Below are 16,643 nucleotides of genomic sequence, written 5' to 3'. Positions count from 1 at the left end.
GAATCCTAATAATTATTATTTATTAGAAAACATAACAGTACAATTAATGAGAAGGATGAACTTGCTTTTCTGAGCATAACTTATCAAATCATGGCTGAAGTTTTGAAATCACTACTCTAATTTCTTTTTCTAAATTTATTTGTGACCTGTGTTTCAAATTGATTACTGCAAGTGCAGAAAAGTCAGTTCACACAAGTACAATGTAGCAAACAGTAAAAGAACCTTCAAAGCTGTAGTACTGATAGTAGGATATTCTTGGGATACATTGCTCCAAAATTCAAATAGTTCTTCCTTATCGAATCATAGTTTTAGGCTCGTATCACAAGATAGTTTTAACAGTGTTCTTCATTGACTGTTGAAAGTGTAGATGGGGGTGAGGTCAATTGGAATGGGTCTCTAATCCAGTCATATTGATCTAGATTCTTTGGAAAATATGTATCAAAATGGATGCTTAATGTTGATAAGTGTTGGATAAATATCAATTGCAAACTTGGCTCCAGATTTTGAATAGACTTTTTTTTCAGAAAGCCATTTAAAACAGGAAAACAGTCAGTATTTCCTTGCTCCTCTTCTATTTTTCTTTTCCACAACAGCTACTTCTTTTTAAACGCTGCAATTTTATCAGCCAGTTGCAGTATATGCATTTTGTTTCCCTGCAGCGATTTCTTAAGGACATTTAATTTCTCAAATATGTCGCAAAGCTACGCCAATTTTATTAATAAGTCAGTATCTTTAAACTTTTCTGCGTCACGATGCGATTCTATCAATAAATATGTGTACAACTCATTTTTTAATTCGTATACACGAGAGAGTACATTATTTCTCAACAACCAATGAGAGTTACAGTAATAAAGATGTATGCTCGGCACCCAAATCTTCGCAAAGCTTTTGGAAAAATCTTGCCTTCACGGGTCTTAAAGTATAATAATTATATCCATCACAAGATTTAATTCAGGTGAAATATTTTTTGTAGCTAGGGCCTCTCTATGTATGATGTAATGTGTGTATTTTGCATTTGGAGCCTTGGTTTTAATGAGAGCTTGAAGTCCTCCATACTGCCCTGACATTACGCGAGCTCCATCTGTACACACACTGACACAGTTCTCCCATTGAATGTTATTATCTTCCATGTATGAATCTATGATCACAAACAAATCACTAGCCTTCCCGGTATCAGTTATTTCTTTGCAAAATAACAAATCCTCACATGCATTTGTTTCTTCGACATACCGCACATAACATTAATTGAGCATCATTAGTATTGTCTGGTACTATTTACTTTCTGGTTTATTTGCCATCCTGTTGAATGGCAAATAAACCAGAAAGTTTTTCCGTGATTTGCTCATTAATGTCTTCAGCTATGTCATGAATGCAGCATATTGTTAGAAAGAAGAATATTTTTTATTTCTTTAGCTGCTGATTCTCCAATCATCACTGATACCATATCAATCACTGCAGGTAAAATAAGATCCTTAGCAATCGTGTGTGACTTTTTGCATTTGGCAATACAGTGAGCGACCTTGTAAGAGGTGAGCAGTGCTCTGGAGGGAATAGATGCTCTGGAAAACAAGGATGTTGACTGATTTTTCAGTTCTCGCAATTTTCTTAGAAAAAAATCTTGTGGTTTTCCTTATAAATTACTATGAGTTGTTTCTAAATAATGTTTCAATTTATTAGGAAGCATACTTTCAGCTGCCAGCACCTTATGTCAAACAACACATTGAGGTAGTTCCACATTTCCTTTGCCAATGTAGGTAAATCCAAAATCATATGGTCATCATATTTTCTGTACCTTTTTCGTTTTTTTTATAGTTTCCTTTGTACTCTCTCCTGAGTCTTCAACACGTTTTATATTTATTTGAATAAAGTTATCCAGTTTACGATGTGTAAATTAAATACAACACACTTGAAATCAAAACACTGATGTATCAACACTTGTAATTGATGAAAACAAAAGATTGAATGAAAGAGTGGGAAAATGGAGGAATGTGTAAATTACGATGTGTAAATTAAATACAACACACTTGAAATCAAAACACTGATGTATCAACACTTGTAATTGATGAAAACAAAAGATTGAACGAAAGAGTGGGAAAATGGAGGAATGGGATGATGAGATGCATGTGCCGCGCACTTACTCATTACGTTGCGTGCAGGTGACCTGTGGGTATTGTCTCTCGATGCCCTGGGTGTCGCAATGCTCAGTTTGGGAAGTCCTGTATTGTATAATTCATGAATAGTGCTATATAACAACAAAATGGGTTACTATGTTGTATTACAAGTGTTCAAAACTTAAGGATGAATGACATGTATACATGAATAGAGAAAACTGTTGATGAATGCAGACAAATATGACAAGAACTATATTACTTGGCATTAACACAGGATAATACACAACAACTTGTAGGATTTTTACAAATCAAAGGAATTAAAGTAAGTCTTTGATGAAAATGGTACATACAGCAGTTGCACATAGGTAGAAAATGAATGGAAAGTGCTTAACAATACCCAAGCAGAGAGAGCTGTCAGTATGGAGTATGTTCACCTCAAACTACAATGCAGCACTCACAATGTTGTGGCAGGCTCATCACCAATTGGCTTGATGACTTTTTCTTTGGCTATCACCACTAGCAATTGTGTTCTTCCTTAAGTTTTGGGCATGTGTATAGAAATCAAACATTTTTCCAGCAGTAAAGAGCTTTAATGAACAAGTACTTCTGATCGTCATAGGAGCATCTTCAGGTTATACAGAGAGCAAGGTTAAGAATAAAATTTCAAAAGGAATAAACATAAATACAATTGAACTTGGATATAACAAGTTTGTGATTATAATGAGCAAAATGCCATAACAATTTTAATTTTTGCATATTTCTATACATTTTTTCACTGTTAGTACATCCACAAAGTACCCTTGTTGTTAGAAAATTTTCAGTAGCTACACAAACACACAAACATTCTTGATTGTTCAAGTAGTAAGAAATGTGTTACTAAATTCACGGAATAGATAAAACTAAAAGGATTACTTAGTTTTATGACCTGCATGGATTACAGGCCTATTTATCACTTACCATATACTCGGGTTCGTTTCTAACTAATCTATGCGACATAGAAAAGTCCATTTCTAGCCATTCATAGACACCTTGTCCATGAAGAAAACGAAATATCACTTGGATTACCAAAAAGTAAAAATTATTCATGAGTTAGAATGTAGTGCTAAAAACATTGACTATGTAGAAAGTTCACAGTTCTTTGTTATCTTTGACAGTATTGAATTATGAAAAAAATAAAGCAAACATCAATTTTAAGATTTTTAGATAAAAAAGACTAACTGAAATCAGACATATTATTAATTAAACTATTTTTTGTAATTTAAGATAGTACTAATATTAATTATATTGTAGTTTATAAAATTATTTAAAAAAATACAGTATAATGTAATTACATGGTTTTTTTTTAATTAACTTATTTAGAATTAAAAATTAAAAGATAGACTTCATTAATTATCTCTAATGTAGCTATAAATTTTGCCACCCAATGTGTTTGCACCTGAGGTAGCTGCCCATTCTCCCTCTAGTTATGTTACCGTTCTTCATGGATATAACAAGTAAATCTTGCTGGTCCCCTAATGCTTATTATAACTGAATTTGACTGTATTTAAAAACATTGCAATGATTAAGTGTCATTATGAAAATAAATGGCTAAGTAAAAATACATAAATAAAGTTAATAAAAATACTATCTCAAAACAATTATGAACAATGGTGTCTTACACTATTTCAATCACTCATTTTTATATATGTAACACCAAGCATTGTGGAAGTTGTCAATATCCTTGTCACTAACATACTCCTGATTGTTGACTCTTTGTAAATTTGTATTTTTTCCATTGTTCTTATCTTTCTACTATTTCCCCTTTCTTAATAATTTTTACTTCTTTCCATCTAATTTTGTTATTGGATCATGAAGCATATGCCACATAACCAAATAACATGTTTTTAAAGAAAAGTGTTGATACAAACTAAGAGAAAATGGTTGATACAGTTGATACAAACTAAGAGAAAGATGGTTAATAATAACAACGTAACAATATAGGAAATCCTTGTTAATTTCAACTCAGATAGTTCAAAATCCCATTAGTTCATAACTGTACTTATGTCCTTGCTGGGGATGTAGAGATTTACATGTTAAGGAATTTAGTTCAAAACATGGTTACTTTGAAATTTGAAGTGAAAATTCTATCTGAACTGTGATATGCTAACGTTAACTCATTCATTTATAGTATGGGAGGCACTTTGATCTATGAGAAACAATAGAGCAAGAACCGCTATAATTTTGTCAACATAGCTTTGCTTTTATAAGGGTGTTTCACAATATTTTGACGATTTCAAACTTGAATAACTCACAAACTAATCGCTAAAAACAGTTGAAAATTTTACACAAGGTACAAAATTCATTCAATTTTAAAAATCACTAGAGACAAAACATTAGATTAGGAGAATTTCAGATTTTGCAAAAGATTTAAACGGCTTTGTTCCAGTTTGAAGGTAACAAAATGAAATCTTTTATAATATTTCTTTAATTCAAAATTTTCACAATTAAACTTCATTAATTGGGCTGCAATTTGAAAAAATTGTAGACCTATAAACTCCCACTGTTGTCCATCTATCTGTCTGTCTGTCCTTCCTTAATCTAGAGAACAGAGTTAGATGAAAGCTGAGACCAGATATGGAAAGATTAGGGGCAGGAGACCCTGATTGACTATATACAAACTTCTAATGCAAACTGGAAGTCACATTATTTCAATTCAAAAATTTTTCCCAGAAAGGAGTTAGATAGATGACTGGCATGACTCTATTGTTAAGAGAAAAGTATGATGTACAGGGGCAAGACAGGTGGAGGTAGTTTGAGGTGGAGAGTATATATATTAAATTTAAAAACTATGATTAAAAATTGCAGCACAATAAATAATTGCTCATTTATTGTTAAGAATTCTTTTAACAGAACTATTTTTTATCAAGAGTAATTTACCATTATAGTGGAACCCTGTTTATCCAGATCCCATTAATCTGGATCTCTGGTTTATCCAGAATAAGAAAGGTAGACAGATGGAAAACATATATACATGAAAAATGAGAGAACTAAGTTGTTAGTAGTATATTCTTGCCTGGGTATAATGTTGCAGCTGTAAGAATACTGTTTTCCTTCACTCAATACCAATTTTGAACACCTGAGACGTTATAACTGATCTGGTAACAAAAATAGGTATAGTACAGTATATCACAATTACTTTGGTTCAAAATTGTCTTTTAGTTTTCCTATGGAGCACTAAGCTTATTAACTGGTTGACCTTGAAAAAGGTCATAAAAAGCTCTACCTCACAAATGATCAGGAAATTTATGTACCTGATAGAAAATAAGAAGCTGATACTGTAGGTAGATATGTCTTTTGCTTTATACTGTTAATATTGTTGTAAAAGTATACATAATGTGCAATAAATAAAATATAATGTACATCTAAACTGTGTTATTTATGATGTTAATGAATTTTCTGGATCCAGATTTTCGATGATCTGGATTGGATCTTGTCCCATATGAGCTGGCTAAACGAGGTTCCACTGTATGTATATTAAAAAAAATCCTCTCCTTCAAAAGAAATAATTGAATGCAATAATTAAACTTTAATACTGATTGATTCAATGAATTCAAACATTTATTTAAATCTAAGAGGTATCCAAAATTCTTTAATTCAGAAAACAGCTTATTAAAGGCTAATTAAATGTTTTTACTTGTTTATGATTCTTTAAATTTCACATGCTATTCAATTCTTTTTGTAATTTTTAGATAAAGATTATATGGCAAATAGATATGATCTATTAGAGAATTGCTCTGTAAAAAAAATATTAAATATAGAGTTTAAATTTATTGGATCCAATAATAATTTGAAACAATTTTAGTGCAATTTAATAAAACATTTTTAAACTATATTTAGCCTTTCTACCATCTTCCTGATCATTGAGTTGTGTTTTAATATTTTATGTAAAATTTTTTTAAATTATTCTACTGTAGAAGCTTGTTAATCTGGCACCTGATATTTGTGCATCCTCTGGAAAATAGGTAGTAGTCCAGAATTTTTTAATAATAATCCAACATGCTAGTATTTTGCAAATTCGAATTTGTTTGGACATGTAGTGGGCTAATGATCCTGAACAGAAATCAAGGCAAAGGTGAGAATGTGACTGTGCATTGCTACATGTTGGGAAATCAACTGTGAGTTTGAGAGCAATGTGATAAAGAAAACTCACTGATTTTGTTACACAATTTGTTCATGTCAGATTGAATACAATGCAGTGTAGTTTGGTATATTGCATATCTACATTGTATTGTACTGAACTAACATTGTTAGAACTAGCAAACTTGTTTTTTGTTCAGTAATGTTCAAGGAAAGTGTATATAAAACAATTTCTCATACTTGGGGCATGTGTAGATTTTATGATTCACAAATTACATATATGGAAACCAGGCCTGGCCAACCTGCGGCCCATCATGTTAAATTGTGTGGCCCGCTAAGCAATATTATATATCGGGTGGGCAAGCGAGAGTTCAATGGGAGCTGAAATGTAGGTTTTGCAAAATGCATGGGAGCTGCAGTTCTGTACTGTCGTGGCGGATAGTATGGTAAGGCGCGCAATTTTATTGTATAATATAAATATAATATAAAACAAATATTGAATTTTTTTAATAAACATATTTTCACAAAATTATAAATATAAAATTGTAAAAATAATAATAAAAAAACAGAAATTAACACTTTCAACAAAAGTTGCATTTGCCCATGTCTGTTATATATCTTATTACAACTTTTGTTTCCCATTATGTGTATACCTAAACAATTAAATAAATGAAAATTAGCATGTGTCATTGTTATAATGTGCAAGTGTGAGCACAAACTCTTGGTATAACAATAAAATCTTATTCATTTTGTATTTGTTTTACTTTTTTAAAAGCATGTTTGCCTAAATTGTGGCCCACTGTAATGTTACGTGTGATCAAAGTGTCTCACGAAACAATTTGGGTTGGCCAGGCCTGATGTAAACAGTATATGTCTTAAAAATAAATGTTACAGAATGTGCACATGAATAATTATGAGTGTTGATTTTGTGTAATAACATGTTCATTGATGTTTTTGCAGGTTTTCGATCAATCTTAATTCGGTGTAGTTATGCTTTATATCATCAGATTGATTAAAAAGCAGGCATAAATGAATTCAAAGCATACAACAGCCTGCATTGGTACAGAACTTCAGTACCAATGTAAAATCACATACTGCATTGTTTGCAATGTTCAGATCATATAAAAGTTATCAAATTTTGAGAAAAGAACAAGAAATATTCATTAATCTGGTACTATTATTTCGAAAGTTGCCAGATTAACAAACTTCTACTGTGTATCCATTTCATTATAAACTGTATTTTAAAAGCTGTACTTTCCTATATATATATATATATATATTCTAGTACCTAAAAATTGAATTTATTGAAAATACTAACCAATAAATTCTTTTTAATTTAAAATATTTTTAATTTATTTGGTTTGAAAAACAATTTCTATATACTTTATATTGTATTAATACTATAATGATGAACTAATTAAATTTATGTTAATTTTATTTAATATAAATTTATAATATAAAATTACATTTTATAAAAATGTAACTTTTGTTGTATTAGACGAAATTACTTCAAGTTTTCGTCGATTTGGACCATTAGTGGTTGATTGGCCCCATAAAGCTGAGAGTAAATCATATTTTCCACCAAAAGGTATTAATTTATCTAATTTGAATATATTAGAATTAAAAAGTAAATTCCATGCAAAATTAAAATATTTAAATACATTAACACATGAAATAATATAAAAAATTTTTAATGTAAAACCTAATAAATAGATATTTATCAAGTTTTATAAATAAAATTTTTAATGGCAAAAAATATAAAATGTATTTATTAAATTTTGTAAATAATTCATAATATTCTTGAATTTCCAAATGATTCCATAAAATTAATTTTTTAATAATAATAATAATAAGCATTTTCTTCTTATTTTAGGTTATGCATTTCTATTGTTTCAAGATGAATCATCAGTGCAAGCACTTATTGATGCTTGCATTCAAGAAGAAGATAAATTATATCTCTGTGTTTCTAGTCCTACTATCAAAGACAAACCTGTAAGAAAAAAATATTTTAAATAAAAATTTCATTGAAAAAGTAATATTTAGTAGAGCTAGAAATAATATTTCCATTTATATTAATAATCTGTGATTAAGAATCAATTCAGAAGTTAATCATTGGCATTCATTTTACTTTTAAGTACATGAATGCTTATTGACCAACTTGTGATTTAATTTTCTAATACATAATATTTCTTGTGATATTTATATAATTTTTGTACCATCACTTGTAATGAGGCTATAAGTAATTATTGTAAAAAAAGTTTTAAATGGATTTGATTTTATAAAAAAGCATTAGTAAATACTGTATTTTCTTGATTCTAAAGGGAGGGGTTATTTTTTGACTGATCACTGTACTTTTCCCTCTATTACATATAACAGAGCTGGGAAAGTAAAAATAATCCATTTTGGGATTTTTTCACCCAAAGTGTTGTTATGATTTAACATAGAGATTCTATGCATTTTGGAAAGTTGTGTTTTTTTATATTCACCTTATACTTTTAATATCAGGCTACGTTTTAGATGATTTCACTACATTAAAAAAAAGTTTGCAGTTTTTCTTCACTACATCTGACAATGCTATTTCCAGCATCTACTTTACATAAGCACTGCAATAAATCATAAAATAGTTTGTTCAAAATTTTAAAACTTTTTCCCAAAGTGAATGATGGCAAAAAAAAAAATGGTAGAAATAATGATGATATACTTCACTATCCCAAATTTTATCAGTAATTTAAAGAATCAAGAAAAAAAATTGAAGCAATTTATTTTAGTAACTAGTTTGAACTTATCCAAAAACAAATGTGAATGGTAATGAAAAAAATGAAATACCAGTTAAATGAAACAAAATATATATATTTTCTAATTTTTATTATAAATGTTTACACAAATGGCAATATGACTTATAACACAAATTACTTCTAACATGAATAGGTGTAATGACAAAAAATTGTTAATGACATCCACCTGTATTAGAACTGTAAAAATGTATGAAAAATTCTTTTTATATGATTCTCATATATAAGACTTTTTAAATTAATTTTTCTTTGTTTTCTAGTTTTTACTTTTTAGAAAGTGAAAATTTCTATATACTTTTAATATAGAAATTTATAAAATATAAAAATTCTTTTCAGCTGAATATTTAATCAATTCTAGATTAAATATTCAACTGAAAAGAACTTTTTGTTCTTTTAAATAAAATTAAGAAATATATATTTATTATATTAGGTACAAATTCGACCTTGGAGATTAAGTGATGCAGACTTTGTATTAGATGCCTCCATGCCTCTAGATCCTCGCAAAACAGTATTTGTAGGTGGTGTGCCAAGACCTCTTAAAGCAGGTAAACAGGAACTATATAAACTAAAAATATTTAATCATAAAAGTCTAATAATTTTAAAACTTAAACTTTTGATTAAATCATATTTTATCATTACATTTTTCATTTGAGATTATTGGAATATGATTTTTTTATATCATTATATGACTTACATACTGTAATATTGTGTGGATATCCTGCAACTGCATGTATCCTACAGAAAGTTGCTAGAACAGAAATAAAAATTTTTGCATAACTCATCCCACTGTATACCCCACCTCTGCAGAAGCCATTGAAAGCATGACACTTACTGGTTTCTAGTTTAGACGATAATATCGTAAACATTAAAATGTTATTTTTTTCTATTACCCTTCATTGTATATGTAATTATGAAATAAATGAAAAAATAATGAAATTCTGAGAAGAGCCTCCTAAATTTCATGTGCCAGATACAGATGCCTACTAAATAACCAAATTTTTTTATTTATATTGCAAAATTATTGGCACCTAAAAGGCCAAAAATGTTTTTGCATAAAATAAAACATTTGGTTACTTGGGGGAAAAGTGTGAATTTTTATTTTTACAAAAATTTTATCATATTACTTCATTTTGCTTTGTTTATCTAATAATAATAATAATAACTCTCCTGTGGTCACTACCTGGTCATGGTGGGAGAGCCCAGTAATTTTACTGATCCATAGGGCAATTTCAGGCTGGAGCACAAGCTCTTGATAGGGACATCCATGCCAGTAAGGTCTATGGGAAGAAATGAAGCTAAGAGTGACCTCATCCACATTCTGCAGAGATATTTATCATGGTAGTAACCAGATGAAAGTGTGATACTGGCTCGGACATCGCATGGGTTAACAAGATCTGTGTTCATGGGTTAGGCAGAGGCTCACATTCAAAGAATAGGCCACAGTCTCCCTTGGTTACTGGTGGCAAAAGCAGTGCCAGCCCAAGCATGGCTATTGCAATGCCCTCAACAGAAGTGAGGAACCAACCTAGCCCTTGTGTTTCTGTGGCAATGCATCCTCAGACCACAAAGTCTGGAAAACCATACCAACGGATGAAATGGGAAATAGAAATGAATGAGTTTATCATCCATACTTACTACACCATAGATTCACACAACAATATTATCACCTCACTGTCACCGAACAAAGGGTTGTTGATGAAAAAAGAACAATTATACACAACAACCTTATCCCACAAACAACACTCAAACTTACCAACCAACAGGTGATCAAATACATCAACAGACAGAAACATTTAACATTAATGAAGATCATGTAACCTGTCAGGATAATCCAGCAACAAGCACACACACACACACAACTACCACTAATGATACTACAGACACTTCCTCATCCACCACTGATAACATAGACATAAATTTAGTTAATACACTCTCACTTATATTTCAGGAAACACTCACTAAATATAAGATACAGATCCCACACAAAGACCATGAATATCAAAAATCAACACATCAAAGATAGTGGGAAAAACACTAAATTATGTAAACACTCACTACCACACTACATTCATTCAATTTCTACACTCTCAAACATTTATACATTAGTTTATGGTGGGGCAGTCACAGTAGTGACACACCATGGACTGAAAATACAATCACAGACACAAAACACTGTTCTATCACAAGCCTGCCTGGCAGAGAAGAATAGAAACACAAATAAATGACATTAGACAGCAATTAGGCAGGCTGACACAATACACTAAAAACAACATAACGCTCAAATCAAAAACACTCAAAAACATTTTCAAGAAAATAAAACACACACAAAACATGAAATCACAACACACACATTACAGAATACATTGATACACTAAAACAAAAACTCGCAGCCAAAGCTTGTAGAATCAAACGATACAAAACACATACACTACGAAAACAACAAAATAAGTTATTTACAAACAATGAGAAACTCTTTTACAGACAAATTAGTACCAGAACAAACACTGATACACAGCACAGTGGCACGCCAACAAAAGAATAACTCACAACTTATTGGTCCTCTGGTCCAGTGCTCTTACACACAGCCACCAGTGTCAACCAAGTATAACTTACAAAACCCAACATAATAATAATAATAATACAGTAGAGAGTCGTTTATCTGAATCAATTGGGGACTGGGGTTGTTCAGATGGATAACTGATTATGTACGAAAAAATATATTAACCTGTCCGATGTTGAAATTTTTCTCCATTGCGTGTCGCTTCATGTTGAATTTTTCCCCGTTGTGTGTCACTTCGTGTTGAATTTTCGTCAATTTTAAGCCTAACGAAAATTTTTATAATAATCGAGGCTATTGTATTGTTAAAAATTATTTCTTTATTTTGTACAAGCAAAATAAATATATTGAAAAATATAAAAACATAAAAATTATACTTTAGAAGTAAATCTAGTATCAAAAAAGTTCAATTCAGCACGACACAGTCCGACTGGAAAGCGTTCGGATAACCAACGTTTTGGATAACCGGTGTTCAGATAAACAATTCTCTACTGTAATAATAATAATAATAATTGGTTGAATCAAACTGAGAAAAAATAAAATAGAAAATAATTTTAATGTGGATAATATCTAATGACATGAATTTGAGAGTCAGTTAGTTGCTTGGCTCATATTTGCTTTGGTGAACTCTAAGCTCAGGTCAAATAGACATTTGCTACTGAAAATATGATTTAGTTTTGCATAGCAAATTTGATTTCTGCTGTCATTTCACAAAATGAGAACAGCAAAGTAAGCAATTATATAATTGTTTATTTTGCTGTTGATGGTGATGGATAGCAAATTGTTTTTTATGCTTGCTTTATTCCTTTTATAAAAAACAAAACTTCAAAATTGATTGCAGTAAAAGCTTTCCAAACTGGAACCTGAATAAAACAAACTTCTAATTGATCGTTTCTGTTACTAGTTTCTGTGAATTTACTAAGCCTAAATTTTGGCTTTTTTACTAATTTAAATTACATAGGAAACTTTAATTGATATAGGCTTTATTTCTATATTTGGAAATGCATTTCAGGTTTTTTCTTTCTTTTTTTACAGATCTTATTAAAATAAAGAATAGTATTAAATTACATCACACACATGGTTTACATAATTTACAGAAAATTTTTGTTTACATTATTCAATTATTTAACACAAATTGATATTAAAATTGGGCAATTAAACTGGATATATTATAAAAACCTTCATAAAATAAGTAGTATAAAATAAAATTAAACTAGAAAACTTTAAAAATAATTTTTAAGACAAAAAGCATAAATTGCTTGTACCTGTATATGGATAAAAATACGATTTGGTAAGATTTAAAACAAATTTAAATAAAAAAATAAACAAACTGAATTTAAAAAATGGATTTAAAAACGTTATTCAAAATCGTTGATATTAAAAGTCTTTAAAACCATTATGAAACATACAAATAATCCAGAAATTCATCATTTCAATTGTTCACATGTTCTTCAATAGCAATAATGTGGTTGCAATTCACAAAACAGAAAAGTTTAAAATTACTGCATTGCTGACACACTATTTGTTTCTCTTTCCACTTTTTGTTGGCAGTTTGCTCTCTATATGAACTAAGCTTAAAAGTCGGACATTAAAATTATTTTCTATTTAATTGTTTTTATTGTTATTTTAGGGTCATGGAATTCACATTCCAATAAAGAACAGTTTTTGATCTCATTTTTGTGGCTTTCCTTGGGTTTTGCTGAAAAGTAGTTAATCCATATGGCTAGGAAAATTTGTTTTGCAGGTTCAGACAAAGGATGACTCATCTACACCATATATTAATTAAAATATAAACAAATGATTTTCATATTGGCAGTCATTTCTAGTTACAGGAAACATTAATGAACAGTAAAAGTTTATGCATTCAATGTAATTAGAGAGAAAAAAAGAAAGTTTCTTGAGGTGAGATGCCCTGGTAATGTTACCAAGGTCTTCTCAATCTTTTTAAAAATATATGTAATTTGCACTCTTTATCAGAGTGTACAAAAATTTAAACAATATGATTCAACTTCCTGATGTAAAGTGCTGGTCTGTCTCTCTTTGGAAGTACAGTACATGAGAACTAGGAAACACGATTACAACTTTCTAATCTGAAGTGTCCATTGGTCCTTTTGGAAGCACATACAAGTTAGAAACAATACAATTTCTTGATGTGAACTGTCTGATCTGAGTCTGTATCAAATGGTTTCTCTCATTGGACTGCTTTTTGATTCATTGATTTACCCTTTGAATCAAATATTGGTACATCACCTGGTTTCAGATGATGTGTTGATGACTGGCTCACCATATTATCATAATATGATCTCTATGCATTCAACAGTGAATCATAATCTCTGTGGTTGATGCAATTCTTAGTTACTTTATTGATGCTTTAAAGATACAAAATTATTGGAAGTTCTTGATATCTTTTTAAATTATTTACTATTAAACTTATACATCTTACTATTATACATCTTACTATTAAATACATTTGCTGGAAGAAAAATATTGTCTTGATTATTATTGTTGAACATTTTCAGTTTGAATTTTCTCAGTTTATTTTATTAAAATTTACATCACATTAACTACCCAAAATGGTAATCTTGATTTTATCCTTCACATCAGATACAGCTACCTTTAGAATGGCTGAGAGCCAGAACTTCAAATTTTTCAAGTCCTAAATAGTTATCTTAGGAATGGAAATAAGAAAAAAGATTTCTGATATTGTTATGGTCAGAATTTAATATTTAATTTTATAATAAGCATAAAACATAACGTTTTAAAATACAATGCAACTTTACTTATATGGGGTCATGAAAAAATTGACATACAGGATTGTAATTGTAATACTGTATTGAACATGCTAAAACTTTAATATAGATTATTTATATAATGAAACAAAAATAAATAAATAAAATAAAAAAATTAACACAATACTATACCCTTTGTAATATATAGTAATTCAAAATTTCATGCAGCATAATGTTTTAACACTAAATAATAGAATTTAAATAAAACTCTTCATAAACATGTTGGTTCTGTTTAGTAAAATACTGTACAGTACTTGAATAAACCTACTGCAAACAGCTTGTATTCACTGAACATGCAAGTCTGTATTTTAATATTCTGTGTTTTAAACAGGGAAATTCTAAAAAATTATTAAACTGGATTTTACACCAGACTCATTTATATTTTTCTTTGTTGAGTGTTGCAAGTGATATTTCAGTGACGCAGACCAAGCATTGCTGATATACAGTTACATTTCTACAAAATGCAATCAGATTTTGTATAAAATTATTGAACAAATATCTAATTATATATCTTACTAAATTCTGGAGATAAATTTAGTTTGTTCAGTATAAAGGTTATTTTATTTGAATGTCATCTGTGGGTGGGAACTTGGCAGATTGTTCCAAAACACAGCAATGTGCTCAATTTTATTTAAACAATATGGTTTAAATAAAATAGGTTTTCCTATCTTGGCCATTTAAGTGATATGGCCAGTGATCACCAAGATGGCATTTGATTTATATTAAAATTTATGCAGTTTTACAGGGTAATTTCAGAAGTGGCTATAAAGCAAGACTTTACTGTATTACAATTTATGAACATTGTGAGAACATTGTGCTCTCTCAAAATTTTGGAAATCAGATCCAAAGAGCAATTATGTCAAAAGCAGAAAGTATCATGATGCAGCCCTCTTAATTATTAATAAATAAATCAATTTTATGCTAGTTTTATTTAATGGCAAAAATACATAAGCTGAAGTTTCCACTTCTTGATTGATAGTAGCATCAAGAATTGTTATGTAGCTACTACATAACATATCAAATTGGAACTATTTGTTTCTGACTTGAAGGTAATTTTGACTTTCTGTTTTGGCTTGGATAGTTGAATATGTATAAAATGATATTATAAATTTACTATGTAAAATATGACTGTATATTCATATTTTTAAACAATAAAACTTATACATGAAGACTACCAGATTTTTACACATTATTCTGATGATAATGAGATTTTAATTAACTGTCATATCTTGTATAGTACTGTACATTGTTTTGGATACTTTCTAATATTCATGGAACTCTCTATGCACAGACTATTCTTGCTAGTCATCACCTATTACAACTATAGGATATTTCACTTGCAATTTATAATAGTAGAAGTGTATGATTGCAGGAAGAATTTTGCACAAGTCATAAGAAACAGCCTGGAGGGCCAGATTTTTTCTGCAGGTCACCAATTGGCCATTGCTATTTACAATATTAGATGAAGTCAAAATTATCATTTTGGATAATTATACAGTAATGGCACTACCCTACATACTAAATAGACAAATATGACTAAAACTCATGTTGCTAGATAAACATTGAAACAATATTCATCAACAAAAAACAACATTTACATTTTTTATTACAATGATTACTTTGTTTCATAAAGGGCTGAAATTTTTATTATGTTAAGCTAAACATTTTTACTTAAGATGCATAGTAAATTGGCAGGAAATTGAAACTAAATTTGTTATAATCTTGCTATACTGACATTTCTTAGAATTACCTTTTACTGTATATAGTTTTAAAATTAATTAATTTAAATCATCTCTGTATTTTATTTAAATAATTTGAAAATTTTATATTTATTAAGTAGAATCATAGTAGTTTCTTTAAGCAAAATTTACTATGTTAAAAAAATTAGTTGTTTTTTTTTTTTTTGTATGTATGTATTAATGGATTATTATTATTCTGTTCATTCTAAAATTAGTGGAATTGGCAATGATCATGGATAGATTATATGGTGGTGTATGCTATGCTGGTATTGATACTGACCCTGAGTTAAAATATCCAAAAGGAGCAGGTCGAGTGGCATTTTCAAATCAACAAAGCTACATAGCAGCCATCAGTGCTAGATTTGTGCAATTGCAACATGGTGATATTGAAAAAAGGGTAAGACTAATTTGTTTTCAATACTTAAAAGAAATTTGCAATATGAACATAAACATCATATTTAAATATCAATAGAAATAGAACAGTTTTTCATATCTGTTTTTATCTGTAAATATTATAGCAATGTAATAATTTTTTAAAA

General features: G+C 29.4%; 1 protein-coding gene across 4 annotated transcripts in view; it reads left to right on the top strand.

Moving 5' to 3' along the window:
- The window catches only part of LOC136979878 (cytoplasmic polyadenylation element-binding protein 2-like), a 197,812-nt gene that overhangs the window by 176,061 nt on the left and 5,108 nt on the right, over positions 1–16,643 (top strand). For all 4 annotated transcript variants that reach the window (XM_067275902.1, XM_067275901.1, XM_067275900.1 and 1 more), the window contains 4 exons: positions 7,726–7,815; positions 8,101–8,219; positions 9,450–9,564; positions 16,320–16,501. In XM_067275902.1, coding sequence (XP_067132003.1) covers positions 7,726–7,815; positions 8,101–8,219; positions 9,450–9,564; positions 16,320–16,501 — 506 coding nt within the window. The remainder of the gene's footprint in view (positions 1–7,725; positions 7,816–8,100; positions 8,220–9,449; positions 9,565–16,319; positions 16,502–16,643) is intronic.

The sequence above is a fragment of the Centruroides vittatus genome, unplaced genomic scaffold (genome assembly GCF_030686945.1).
Source record: "Centruroides vittatus isolate TY-2023 unplaced genomic scaffold, ASM3068694v2 contig_651, whole genome shotgun sequence".
Taxonomy (NCBI): domain Eukaryota; kingdom Metazoa; phylum Arthropoda; class Arachnida; order Scorpiones; family Buthidae; genus Centruroides; species Centruroides vittatus.
The sequence above is the reverse complement of the archived record's forward strand: the minus strand, read 5'-3'. Positions and strand labels throughout refer to the sequence as shown.